Source organism: Camelina sativa, chromosome 4 (assembly GCF_000633955.1).
Source record: "Camelina sativa cultivar DH55 chromosome 4, Cs, whole genome shotgun sequence".
In the NCBI taxonomy this organism is placed as follows: Eukaryota; Viridiplantae; Streptophyta; class Magnoliopsida; order Brassicales; family Brassicaceae; genus Camelina; species Camelina sativa.
Window position 1 is genome coordinate 2,765,227 of NC_025688.1, and position 14,867 is coordinate 2,780,093.

The 14,867-nt window shown below is 36.6% G+C and overlaps 1 protein-coding gene and 1 pseudogene across 1 annotated transcript; both read left to right on the top strand.

Moving 5' to 3' along the window:
* On the top strand, positions 408-725 carry LOC104783475 (SKP1-like protein 15). The gene has a single exon (XM_010508628.1). The coding sequence runs from the start codon at positions 408-410 to the stop codon at positions 723-725; it is 318 nt and encodes a 105-aa protein (XP_010506930.1).
* Positions 2,509-3,012, top strand: LOC109132425 (annotated as a pseudogene).

The window sequence follows — 14,867 nt, forward strand, 5'->3', positions numbered from 1 at the left end:
CGACGTGACGAGGGAATTGTACTCCACTAGCATCCTCTTAAATTAAATATGAAAGATTAATTACTTAAAAACTCATAAAAATCTCACTATAGTTAATACATTAAGTTTATAGGTGAAAAAAAGATATATAAGTTGTATTTTAGTTTATAATTCTATATCTAATGTAACCATAGGTATCTTTTTATATATATTCTAATATAATAACAATAGTTTCTTTCTAATAAGATAATAACTATAGTGTCTTTTTAATAAACATTAAATATGCATGGTACCCCGATTCTATTTGTGTTTTTTATTAGAAAGGGTTCTCCAATTATATTTGTTAAAAGAATAATAGCACAATTGACCGACTCTTAAGATTTATAAATATAAACATTCCAAAAACCATCTCTCTTTCAAAGTAAACAATGTCTTCGAAAAAGATTGTGTTGACAAGCTCTGATGGCGAGTCTTTCGAAGTTGAGGAAGCGGTGGCAAGAGAAATGCAGATCGTAAGGCACATCATCGAAGACGGTTGTGCTACTAACGCAATCCCGCTTCTAAATGTTACAGGAATGATCCTCGCCATGGTTATCGAGTATTGCAAGAGACACGTCGATGATGATCATGTAGCAACTGAGGATGCGAAGAAGAAGCTCAAGGATTGGGACGAAGAGTTCATGAAGAATCTTGATGTTGATACGATCATTAGCCTCGTTGTCGCTGCTGACTATATCCATGTGTGACGGTCTCTTCTTGATCTCACTTGTCAGGGCGTTGTAGATTTTATCATAGACAAGAGAGTAGCTTTTAGTTTAGTTTTTTTTTTTTTTCCCATACATGATTTAATTTGGTGAACGACTTATATGTTTCTGTTTCTCAAGTGTCTGATCAACTTTTTGGTCTCTTTAATACGTTGTTAATTCCTTACCTGACTAGGCCAAGGTAAACATAAACATAAAACCATAGCTTGTAACACAAGATATTCTTCTAAATTCTAATCCTAATTGTCCAATCTCTTTGAGAAAAGAACATTAAGTAGGTATATTTCAGGGGAGGACGATCAATTAGGGAATTCCAAAAGTTCAATAGTATATATATTTCAGGGAAGACGATCAATTAGACCTAGGAACGTGATGTGCGTGTACATATTTTTTTTATTTTAAGAGATTTTATATTCACGGAATTCGATGAATATAAACAAAAAACACAAAAAACATTGAGCATATCAGCCATTGGTTAGGTGGATGACCTTTGGACCATTTCCAGCCCATATCCATTCCTATTTCCAAATTCCGTTTTGAAGAAAAAACTTTCTCTAATCCAACTTTATTTTCATCTCCAAAATAGAAATCTTTATAATTCATCTTTATATTTGAAATTTTTTAAGTCATTTCTCCATTTTGGAGTTGTGTTTTTTTATTTCTAAATCAATCCTTTAAATTTATATATAATTATATTTTATATATAAATAGAGCTAATTATTATTATTTTATACCTAATTTATAAATAATAATTTCAAATTCAACAATAAAATATATTACATAGAAAATAGATAATACAAAAAGTACAAAATAGTATAACTACCATAAAAAATTAAAATACATAATATGACTTAAACTAAAGATTAAAAACAACTTAATACAACAAAGACTAATAATTAATGAATGTTGTGCAATGTATTGTTGTTCAATAATAAATTTTATAAGATGCTAACTTTTTATTTTTGCTAAAATAAAATAATTGGAACAAATTTGTAATTTTAATATATAAAAGATTATTATATAAATTAATAATAAAATATGAAAATAATATTTTAAAAATATTCCTTTTTTGGAGTCAAATGCGAAGAAATAAATTGGAGTAAAACCCATCTTTAAAATGAAATTACACCAAAATATAATCAAAAATAAAGAATCCTGTTGGAAATCTCTTATGAGTCTCAAAGAGTCAAAGTATTCCTTTCTTGGAGAGTTGGAGGCACAAGCAAAGCAACGTGTACAAATAACCAGAAATCGTGCGACCTTTTTTTTTCCATTAGTGGTATATGGTATACCATAAAATAGGTGTGTAAGGTTAAAACTCTTAACAAAATAATACTAGGCTGTTATTATATAATTCAATAATATCTAATTTATATAGAAGAGAAAAATAAATTTATTGATTTTAATTCTAACAAATATGGAAAAACTAGAAAATGTTATACAAAAATTGCATTAAAAATACGAAATATTCACATTTAACACTTTTTCCTTAAATTAAGAAACAGAAGACTATTAGTCAATTTCTAAAAAATTTTCTGGAATATATTTTACGAAACGATTTTTTGAATAAGAATTTGCGTTTCTTTTCCTTTTTTTCTTTTTGTGAGAAAAGGAAATAACATGTTAATTACCCCAATTCTATTGTTTTTTTTTTCTGAAAAAGGGTTCCCCAAGTCTATTTGTGAAAAGGATTATTGCACAATTGACCGACTCTTACATTTATAAATATAGACATCCAAAAACCCTCTCTCATTCAAAGTAAACAATGTCTTCGAAAAAGATTGTGTTGACAAGCTCTGATGGCGAGTCTTTCGAAGTTGAGGAAGTGGTGGCGAGAAAAATGCAGACCGTAAGGCAATCCCGCTTCAAATGATTGAAGACGACTGTGCTACTAACGGAATCCCGCTTCAAAAAGTTACAGGAATGATCCTCGCCATGGTTATCGAGTATTGCAAGAGACACGTCGATGATGATCATGTAGCAACTGAGGATGCGAAGAAGAAGCTCAAGGATTGGGACAAAGTGTTCATGAAGAATCTTGATGTTGATACGGTCATTAGCCTCCTTGTCGCTGCTGACTATCTCAATGTGTGATGGTATCTTCTTGATCTCACTTGCCAGGCCGTTGCAGATTATATCATAGAAAAGAGAGTTAGAGGAAGTTCGAGAAATCTTTAACTTCGAGAACAATTACACACCCGAAGAAGAAGAAGAGATTCACAAGGCACACTCTTGGGCTTTTGAAGATCCAAAAAACCCTAGCTTCTAGTTTAGTTTTTTTTTTCTTTTTCTTTTTCCATATATGATTTAATTTAGTGAATGACTTATATGTTTCTGCTTCTCAAGTGTGTGATCAAATTTTAGGGTCTCTTTAATAGCGTTATTCATTCCTTACCTAGATAATTGACTAGGCTAAGTTAAACATAAACATAAAACCATAGCTTGTATCACAAGATATTCTTCTAATCCCAAGTCCAATCTCTTTGAGAAAAGATCATAAGTAAGAAGACGAGGGTTGTCGTGGTGGTCGGAGAAATTATAATTTAGGAGACGTAAGGAAAGCAAACAGATGCACAATAAACAATTAATGCCACTCCCTGATTGTATCGGCAAAATTGGATGCCAAAAGGACACCATCCGAGGAAGAGCGTGAGCGGAGCATGTTTCTTATACTTTTATCCCTCCGGTGAACAACGTGGTGGAAAATAACGACATGGAAAACAAAAACTCTTTCATCAACACTTTTATAAAATAATAACATATTACGACCAAATCTAGTTCGTTTTTTGGTTACATCAAAAGAAAAAAACTTAACAAATGAATTATTATGTCTTAATAAAATTTGGGTCGGTTCGTAAATCGACGGGAAATTCCTTGCTTTCAAAACTTTTAACGTCGGTTTACTTTGTGACATTATTAAACGGATGTGTCCCATCGTTTTTCTTGTAGTGTATAGAATATCTTGTTAGCCTCTTTTTGTATATGTGTTGTACTCTTCTTCTTCAATCAATAAGAGATCATCATCAATCGACGTCAATGATGATCATGATTCAACTGAAGGAGATGGTGCAGCTGAACCTCTCTTTGACAAAAGTATATTGAGTAGGAAGACAAAGGAAGTTGTGGTTGTGGTCGTGGTCGTAGTCTGGAGAAATTATATTTAAGGACACTAAAGGAAATCAACTGATTAAATGACTCAAGAAAAAATACCACTCCCTGGTTGTCTTGACCGTATAAAACTCAAATAGATGCCAAAAACACAAAACAAAGCATCCGAGGAAGATCGTTTCTCAAGAATGTAAGATCAACTTTTTTGGTCTCTATAATTAATTTTGTTGTTAAAGCATGTTTCATCTCCATTCTAATCTTATCTGATAGCTATATAAGAAACCATACCTCTCCGGTGAACAACGTGATACACGGACAATACAAACTCTTTCATCAACACTTTATAGAATAACGATAGAATGTGATATATGACTGCACCTAAGGAAAATTACGAGAACGTAGCCTAAGGTTAATCCTCTCAATACGTGTGTTAAATTTCTTACAGCAAGTGGACGGATGATCGGCAAATAAGATATAATTAACTAGTAGTAATACTGTGTGTGATACAAAAAACTATAAGTTGTATTTTAGTTTAAGTCCAATCCTATATTTTAATACAGAATAGCCAATAGGTACCATTTTTATATTAAAAATAACAATAGTTTCTTTTTAATAGAAACATTAAGTTACAAAATACCAAAATAGTATAACATCTATAATAAGACATTTATCGTTACATAGATAATACTAATAATAAATAAACAAAATGAATATATCCTACTATATTAATTGGTAAGTACAAATATGAAACTAATTTTAAAATGTGTAAAAAATTACATTCAATTGCCATTAGAAAAATTTGATTGAGCTTAGTTAATTAATTATATAAAGGTAATTAGTTAAAAAAATAAAAAACGCTGTCAGATCAAATATAAAAAAATCTAAAAAAATATAATTTTTTTTTCTCCCTCTAATAAATTATGGACGAAAATTACTAAATATTTTTTTTAAAAATATAAACCAATCAGAATTTCAAAAACTAAGATTTTATATCCAAGTACACAATAAAATTATTTTTAATAACAAAATTTCAAAGATTTTGTTAAAATTTCAAATTATGATTCTCCTATCATTTTTATTTTATTTTTATTTACTAATTGTTTGGAATTTTCATATAATACTTATGGTTAATAAAATGCAGAATTTTTTCTGCATATGTTGTAATTTGAATTTTTTAAAATGAAGATATATTACTCAATCTATAAGAAATGTGTGTTTTAATTTCCACATTGGCGAGTTGGTAAAACTAAATTTATATAGATGATAAATTAATCATTTTTATTTGTTCACAATTATAATATTAAAATTACTCCTTCATATTTCACAAAATAATGATGCAAATACAACAACCAAACAATATAAAACTGTAATATACATCAAAAATAAAATACTGTAATATTCAAAAATAATTAGTATTTAAAAAGATTAATAAATTTACAGAACAATTAAAAATAAATATTATCTCAAACAAAATAATTTTTAAAAAAATTATAACAATAATTTTTGTTATTATACTAGAATTTTTTTTTAAAATGTTGATCCGTGCTGTAAGCAAGAGATATCTCTTAGTTTATATATGTTAAAGAAGTTTATTGAATCAACTAGATAAGCCCAGAATTTTTATCTGCGATTAAGCCCCAAATTATTAAAAGTAAAACCTAGTTAAAGTAGGATTTGGTTTTTCCTATTATGTTTGGCACTTGGAAGAAAAAAGAAGAAACACATGTTTTCCAATTGTGAAAGGAAAACACAATTAACCGACTCTTAAACTTTATAAATAGAACTTCTTCGACTCCTCTTTATTCTATTCATCATTCAACAATCTCTCTCATTCCAATAGCTTTTGCATAATTCATAAACAATATGTCTTCGAAAAAATTTGAGTTGGTGAGCTCTGATGGCGAGAAAACTGCAGATCGTAAGGCACATGATCGAAGATCCCGCTTACAAACGTCACCGGAAAGATCCTCTCCATGGTGATCGAGTATTGCAAATCACACGTCAATGTTGTAGATGCTGAAGAAGAGAGCAAGGAAGACAAGGAGAAGAAGGAAGCTGATTCAATGTCTGAAGAAGAAGCCGCGAAGATCAAGGAATGGGAAGCAGAGTTTCTCAAGGATAAAGATCTGGCGACAGTCTTCCAACTCATTCTCGCTGCTAACTATCTCAACGTCAAAGGCCTTCTTGATCTCACTTGCCAGANTTTTTTTTTTTTTTTTTTTTGTTAACTAGGAGGAGTTCGGGCCTGGACCTTAATCTCTCCCATGGCCCGGGACCAACCTTTGCTAATACCTTATGACATGGCGTAAAGCATCCCTCCCACCAGGAATCGAACTAGGGAGCACAAAGATCCAACTCCTGCACTTAAACCATTAGCCCACTACATCGGTGGTTTATTTTTTTATTTATTTTAGATTAAGTTGGGTTTAGTGAATATAGATGAGTTATTTAAATTTTGATTGATTTGTTTATATTGCACCTTTAAACATTGCTTTTTTAAGACATATTATAAACTAACTTATAAGTTTGAATTTTTAATCCGTAAGATAAGCTCGGAAAAGCCCGAAAAGTCTTGTATCCCTCTTAGAGGCGAGTTGGGCTTTGAAATATAGACTTGAAAATATTTTGGCTCGGGCCGAGAAGGGTTCAAATATATGCGGAGTTTGCGGATTTCGGGCCGGACCGGGCCGAGCCAGCCCGATTGACACCTCTATGTGCCACATCACGTTCTCTTTCACTTCATAGACCTTTGCCAACATAATAAAAAAAAACACGACGACTCTAATTGTGTGTTCTTCTCCTTCACACTATAAGACTGCTCTTGGATTCAGTTAGAGAGAAGAAACAAAAGAATTGTCACAAAGTTTTGCCTTCAATGAAACAAACATAAAGAGAAGAAAACGCACGACTCGTGCGGCAGGAGACATAGAAGAAGCATAAGTCATTGTTAAAGAGGCAAAGAAAACTTACCAAATTCACCTTTGATTAATTCGAACAAGAATTTCATTTGAAATCAAATTCTCCGGTTATCGAGAACTCTTTGGAAGAAGAGGCGAGGCTAAAAATTAGAATAGGGAAGAAATTTGGAAAGATAGAATAGAGAGAGAGAAGGAGAAAGCAGAGAGAGAGAAACACATAGTGATATGAAGAAGAAGAAGGAAGAAGAGAAGAGAGACATATAGATATCAATTCCTCATGTAAGCCCCTCCCTAACCACACAATTGACGTCTGATATAAAAAAGATTAAAAAATTTACAAAAGAGCAACTTCGGCATGACAAAGTTCATTAATCTATTTTAGAATCGCAGGTCCAATCGAGGTAAAGATGTCGTTTTTATTCAAGCTTTTAGGGTTGATTCAAGAAGAAATATTAGAGTTTGCGTAAATTGACTCACCTCTTCTTTGTTGACTTAGGTCTTAAATGAAGATGATATTGAGCAGATTGCTGCTTTGGATCAGAACATTTTCTTTTTTCAAGGTTTAGTACAATACATATTACTTACTACTACTTCTAGAACTCTCTATATGAAAATTATCATTTTTTCTTTTCCTTTTGATCTTAGTAAATTTCAAAAGCTTCATCTTTGGTTTATGTCGGATTTATGAGACAAAAGATTGAAGTGGCTAAACCTAAAGTACTCTAAGAGATCCATCAAGAACATTTAAAATGTAGACATCAAAGAGTAATATGTTTTACTGTTCTAGAAAGTTTGTGAGTGAGAAACTAATCAAGAACTAATGGTTTGTAATCACTAAACTTAGTTGGTAATAAAATTTAAAATCTATTCACTACAAGAAAACATGGAATTGCCGACTGAAAGTTGCGACCTAAAACACAGTCGCTAAATTGCTATTGCTATTGTTTTGCTACTCAATGGCTACTAAAATAAAACAGTCGCCTAATAGATGCTAGTTCAAGACTGATGCATAATATCGCAGTGTAGTCGCCAATTTGTGACTAGTTTGGAGACCAATTTGACAGTCGCCAAACATTGCGATTAAACAGCTATTCTTTAGCGACTGTTTTATTTAATTTGGGCTTTAAACCAAATTTGGACCGTAACAAAACGGCTCAAACCCAAATTGTTTCTCTTCTTCCCCGAGAAAACCCTAATCCCTCAAATCTCTTCTCAATTGTTTCTCTTCTTCTTTCGTTTATTCCTCAAAACCCTAATCCCTCACATCCCCAACTCAATCGAAAAACGCCATAGTCCCTCCTTGTATCTCTCAATTGCTCTCAATCGTACTACTTCCTCCAGACCCAGATCCAAAACCCTATTCCTCATTATTCCCCTCGTCGCTTTCTCTCTACTACGCCTTCAAGCTATAACGCTGCCGTTTCTATTGCCGTTGATGTCTCCTTTTATCTCACACGATCCCAGTTTCGGGTTACTAACAGAGATGGGCTTGTGATTCTTTCTGCAAAGAGTTCAGGTTAAAGTTTCAAACTTTCTTCTAGCTTCACTTTACATATTTCCTGTTCAACTATCTCAAGATGTCTCTAAGTTTAGGTTTGGTTCTCGGCTGAGATCAAAGTGTTTCTTGCCAGATGTCTTTTTTAAAGCTAATGAAGTTTTCAAAAGGTTTTATTTATAGTTGGCTAGATGACTCTGATTTTCTTAATTCACCTATTGTTTCTTGTGCTTCTCTCTACGCTGCTAGATTTGTTTGGTGAATCTGAAGTTTTGAATTAAGACTTGAGCGTTGCTCTGCAAAGAAGGGAAGCAAGAGAATCATCATTGTTGTGTTGTTCTCTAATTTCTATTTAAGAATTAGTAAAATCTGCTTGAAATTGGAGAACAATAACAGAAGAATTTTACTTCTTGGTTTGCAGGTGTAGTCGACAGCAGGTTAGTCCATATATCCAATACCGTTGATATCTTGCAGGTGTTCTTTACTGAGCTGGATCATGAGGAAGAAGAAAAATTGTGAAGGACTGGTTAGTTATTCGTCTTTACACATAAATGAACAAATGTTCTGGAGATTGAAAAAGTAAAGAACCTTTGATTCATGTTTTAACCTCCGATGTTTGCAGGAACGAAGGTAAATTGTTGTAAGAAGTGCAAGTGACTATCTCGGTTCAAGAAGTTTGTCTATGTTCTCAATGAACACTTGTAGGACATGCTCGAAAATGAGTTTTATGTTGGTGCTTACAAGGTATATTCACTTGGCTTTTAATGTTTTGGTATTATAAAGGGTTGAATCTTTATTTTTCAATAACTCTTGTGTTTTTCTAGTGCTAACAAAACTCATATTTCTTGTAGTGGTGGGTCTCATGTTATATCATTGTTTGCAGTAAAGTTCATTATCAAGTCCCTTAGGATTCTGGAGCTTGTTATTGAAGTTCCAGAGACAGCAACTGTAGGCTTACTGAAGGTGCGTGATTTATTTGTCTTTTCCTGTCCGTCTCTTTAGATGTTTCGGTTCTGCTGTGTGCAATGATCAATGTTATTTCATAACATTAGTCATGATACTTAATACTTTGCGGTGAAAGAGGCTGTTACTGCTTTACTCGGTGGTGGAATACGTATTGGGGTGTTAGTCCAAGGGAAGAAGGTTAGAGATGACAGCAGCTGTACCTCTTTGCTCTGAAACTCCTGTTGTTTCTATGCCAACCGATTCCACTTCCTGTACCTCTTTGCTCTGAAACTCATAAAAACATTTTTAATGACTGTTTGGATGTTTTCTGGAACTTATGTTGGTTGTAAAATTAAACTTATGTCTTTGTTTGATTTCATGTTTGTTATGTTTTAGTTATAGTTTTCATAATCAGTTTTGGTATTACAAAATCAAATAATTATTTTTTACCTGATTTTTTTTAAAAAACATGATAATTAAACAGTCGTAAAACAGTCACCAAAACGTACACAAAACAGTAACCAAAACAGTCGCAAATGAGTAACCAGATCGATCGCTAAACCGTTGCAATTCAGTCGCTAAATTTAGCGACTGTTTGGCGAGGGAAGAACGACCACAATTACCAGTCGCCAATTAGTAGCTCGGTGTCAACTGTTTAGCGATTGATTATTTTAGCGACGCACTGTTTACTGACTACGTATGTCAGTCGCCAATTAGTCGTTACTAAGTAGTTTGCGACTATATAGTGATTGTTTTTGTAGTCGGCGATTCCATGTTTTCTTGTAGTGATTCAGAAACTAAGTTTATGAAATAAAAAAAACTCAAGTATCATGATGATGTAAATAATAATAATAATAATAAAATACTATTGAAATTATCAAAAACTTATGAATTGCTTCCAAATAACATATATTAAATTATGAATCGAGAAAAACAAAACAGAAAAATTTGAAAAAAATAATATAAAAAATTAATCCCGCGGCGTAGCGCGGGTACCAACCTATTAATAATAATATTGCAAGTTCATTACCATAAAAAATTAATCCGCAGCGTAGCGCGGGTACCAACCTAGTAATTTTAATATTATCAACCTATTAAACTCTTATTTTATTTTTCAAAACTAACTAATTTATTTCGTTTTAATTCTAATAAATATGGTATAATTAGAAGAAAAAATGTTAAAATTTGCATTGAAAATACGAAATATCCACATTTTTAAAACTTTTTTTTGTTTCTCAAAAATTAAGAAACAAAGGGAGTATTTGTAAACTTGTAAAGAAGTTTCTGGAATGTATACTTCACTAGGATTTGTGTCAAGAAAACTAGTTTGGTATCAAAGGTTTTCTTACTTTATTCATTGGACGACACACCATATATATACATTCTGCAAATGTTATTAACCTAGGTTATTAACATAAATTACATTATAGTACTTATAAAATAATATATTTACACCTAAGGTTTTTCTGCATTCAATACCCTCACAAGTTGGAGTATGGAGGTCACAAATACCCAATTTGGACAGGAAATTGTCAAACTCTTTGCGGTCAAGAGCTTAGTAAGAATATCAGCGAGTTGAATCCATATGGAGACATATTGAAGAGCGATCACACCTCGAATAATTTCATCACGGATAAAATGGCAATCCGACTGGATATGCATAGTATGTTCATGGAACAGCAAATTCTTGCTAATATGTATGGCGGATTAATTATCACAATGAAACTAAACAGAATATGGGCATTTAACACCAAGAAACGTAAGTAACTCACACAGCCAAAGAATCTCACAAACTGTTTCAGCCATTGCCTTATATTCTGTAACGTCCGCGAACCAAAACTCTGCGTTTTGGGGGTGGGTGTCGATGGTGGTGTCGGTCGACACCAAGGTTCTCTGGTTCGACCAGAATGTTGTATGCGTCGATTTGGTTCGGTTTGGTTTTGGAAAACCATTGAACTGGGTTACTTAAGTGTTTATCGACGAAAGGAAGGGTTTTTGGTTTGTCTTTGTCGCCATTTCTCGTTTTTTGAGAGTCAAAGGGAGAAAACCTTGATTTTGAGCTTTTGAGAGAGATTTGTGAGATTCCTTGCTGTTTCTTGAGAGATCCAAGGCTGGGAAGGAGTTAGAAGCTTGCTAGGAAGGTTGGATTCGTTGCTGTTGGTCTGAATCTTCCTGCAAAGAGGTGAGTGCATGACCATGGCTAATCTAAGCCTTTGATTTCCTTGTTCTTGCTTGTGTGTTGTTGTTTTGTGTGTTTTCTTGCTGGGGATTGGTTGCTACAGGTTCCTAAAGACGTATTTGGCTTGGGTTTTGAGTATTGGACGACTTGGAAAGATGTTGGGAAGCGAGATTCGACTCTCGGCTTCGAGCGGATCGTGGTTGCAGAGGGAGTGTCGATCGACACCACTTGGTGTCGGTAGACACCAGCAAATTGGGCATCGATCGACACTATGGGGTAGTGTCGGTCGACACCAAGGCCAATGTCGGTCGACACTTGGCTGGTGACGGTCGACACCTCCCTTCCAACGAGATGATGTTTGATTTTCTGGTTTGTTTTGTCTTGTTTGTTTATTGTTTAGAACATTGGTATCACTGTTGCTTGTGTGTATAGCCTAGTAGATGGGAGGATTGCCTCACTGAGTGTTTATCAAATACTCATGCATCTCAATATGTGTTTGTGGTGCAGGTAAAGGCAAAGTGTGATCGTGGAATCAAGGCGATGAAGAGGAGGATGTTCTAGGGACTCGATTGTATGTTGTCTGGCGTTGCTAGGTTGCTAGAGTTGGGTCCTTCAACAAACTCAGGGAACTCGGTAAGTGCGGGAGGTTGACTTGGAGTTCAGTCGACTTCTGAGGTATGGGGGTCAGGATATGGAGTCTGAGGAGGCTCAGATCAGGAGGTTTTTGAGGGCCCTACGTGACGATTTGAGGGTTCACTACAGCAGGGATTGAGGAGGATATCCGGGCACAATCAGTGGCGGCTAGCCCAGCAGTTCAGCCTAGTAAGGCTCAGCATCAGGGAGGTTCTAGCAAGGGCGGCAAGCTTGCGCAGGGAACCAAAAGGAGATGGGAGACTACGCAGTGGTCGGGTTGTCCGAGTTGCTTCGGGTGTGGAGGCAAGGATCACAAGGTTGCTAGCTGTCCCAAGAGGTGTGCTCTGACGGCTGCAGATCGTGTGTGCTATCATTGCAGGGAGCCAGGGCACAATAGGCCCTATTGTCCCAAGTTGCAGCCGGTAGNAACTCGGTCAGTGCGGGAGCTTGACTTGGAGTTCAGTCGACTTCTGAGGTATGGGGGTCAGGATATGGAGTCTGAGGAGGCTCAGATCAGGAGGTTTTTGAGGGCCCTACGTGACGATTTGAGGGTTCACTACAGCAGGGATTGAGGAGGATATCCGGGCACAATCAGTGGCGGCTAGCCCAGCAGTTCAGCCTAGTAAGGCTCAGCATCAGGGAGGTTCTAGCAAGGGCGGCAAGCTTGCGCAGGGAACCAAAAGGAGATGGGAGACTACGCAGTGGTCGGGTTGTCCGAGTTGCTTCGGGTGTGGAGGCAAGGATCACAAGGTTGCTAGCTGTCCCAAGAGGTGTGCTCTGACGGCTGCAGATCGTGTGTGCTATCATTGCAGGGAGCCAGGGCACAATAGGCCCTATTGTCCCAAGTTGCAGCCGGTAGCAGTGGCAGCGTTGCAGCAGGTGCAGACGGGAGGGCAACAGGTGGCACGGATTGAGCAGGCGCCATGGGTTTACACGACTGTAGAGACTGGTGGAACCAGTGACGGGACGATCACATGTATAATTTCTGGTACTTAATATTTGTGAATTCTTAGTAAGTTCAGATTTTATGTTGTCCTGTGATAAAGTGTTAGGTTCTCAACACATGAGGTTTGTGTAGGGACCTTGTTGGTGGGAGGGTTTAAGTCCCATGTTATGTTAGATTCTGGAGCTTCGCATAGCTTCATTACTCCGGAGTGTGCAGAGAGCGCGGGAATCAGAGGGGATTCCAGGGAGCGTACAGGAGTTGTCAGAGTTACTGGAGGCAAGTTCCTGAGGGTTATTGGACGAGCCAGAGGAATTGATATTCATATCGCAGCGGATTTTCTTATCAGCCTAGTGGAGCTGTATGACGTTATCTTGGGGATGGACTGGTTGTATCGGCATATGGTTCATCTGGATTGTCATCGGGGTAGAGTGGAGTTTGAGCGCTGAGGAGAGAAGTTGGTTTATCAGGGGATTAGACCGACTTCGGGGAGTCTCGTGATCTCGACCATTCAGGCTGGGAAGATGATCTAGAAGGGCTGTGAGGCTTATTTGGTTACTATATCTATGCCAGAGTCAGTAAGGAAGTCTACGGTTAGCGGTATTCAGGTTTTAAAGGAGTTTGAAGACGTGTTACAGTCATTGCAGGGATTACCACCTTCTCGGTCTGATCCTTTTACGATTGAACTAGAACCAGGGACGACACCGTTATCCAAAGCTCCTTACAGGATGGCTCCAGCAGAGATGGCAGAACTGAAGAAGCAGCTAGAGAATTTGTTGAGCAAGGGATTCATCTGTCCTAGTGTATCACCGTGGGGAGCGCCGATGTTATTCGTTAAGAAGAAGGATGGGAGTTTTTGCTTGTGTATTGATTATAGGGGTCTCAACCGGGTCACTGTGAAGAACAAGTACCCTTTGCCGAGGATCGATGAGTTGTTGGATCAGTTTAGAGGTGCTACTTGGTTGTCCAAGATAGATCTGGCGTCGGGTTATCATCTGATCCTGATAGATGAGGCGGATGTGAGGAAGACTGCTTTCAGGACGAGGTATTGGCATTATGAGTATGTGGTGATGCCGTTTGGGTTGACTAACGCACCAGCTGCGTTCATGAGATTGATGAACAGCGTGTTTCAGGAGTTTTTGGACGTGTCTGTCATCATTTTCATCGACGACATCCTGGTTTATTCTAAGAGTCCTGAGGAGCATGCAGTGCATTTGAGAGCAGTTCTGGAGAAGCTGCGGGAGCATAAGTTGTTTGCTAAGCTGAGCAAGTGTAGTTTCTGGCAGCGTGAGATGGGTTTTCTGGGTCACATTGTGTCTGCAGATGGGGTTTCTATAGATCTGGAGAAGCTTCAGGCTATCATGGATTGGCCTAAACCGCAGAATGCCACGGAGATCAGGAGTTTTCTCGGGTTGGCAGGGTATTACAGGAGATTTGTGCAGGGTTTTGCGAGCAGAGCACGTTCTATGACTAAGTTGACGGGGAAGGATGTTCCTTTTGTCTGGTCACAGGAGTGTGAGGAAGGCTTTGCAAGCCTGAAGGAGATGTTGACTACTGCTCCGGTGTTGGCTTTGCCTGAGCAGGGAGAATCCTATGTGGTTTATACAAATGCATCCAGAGTGGGTTTAGGATGTGTGTTGATGCAGCATGGGAAGGTGATTGCCTATGCTTCACGGCAGTTGCGGAAGCATGAGGACAACTATCCTACTCATGACTTGGAGATGGGTGCTGTAGTTTTTGCTCTGAAGATTTGGAGATCTTATCTTTATGGTGCAAAGGTACAGGTGTTTACGGATCATAAGAGCCTGAAGTATATATTTGCTCAGCCCAAGCCAAACTTGAGGGAGAGGCGGTGGATGGAGCTGGTGGCGGATTATGATCTGGAGATAGCCTATCATCTTGG

Excerpts from the sequence above, each read along its gene's own strand:
- LOC104783475 (XM_010508628.1), top strand. The coding sequence starts at position 408 with ATGTCTTCGAAAAAGATTGTGTTGACAAGCTCTGATGGCGAGTCTTTC.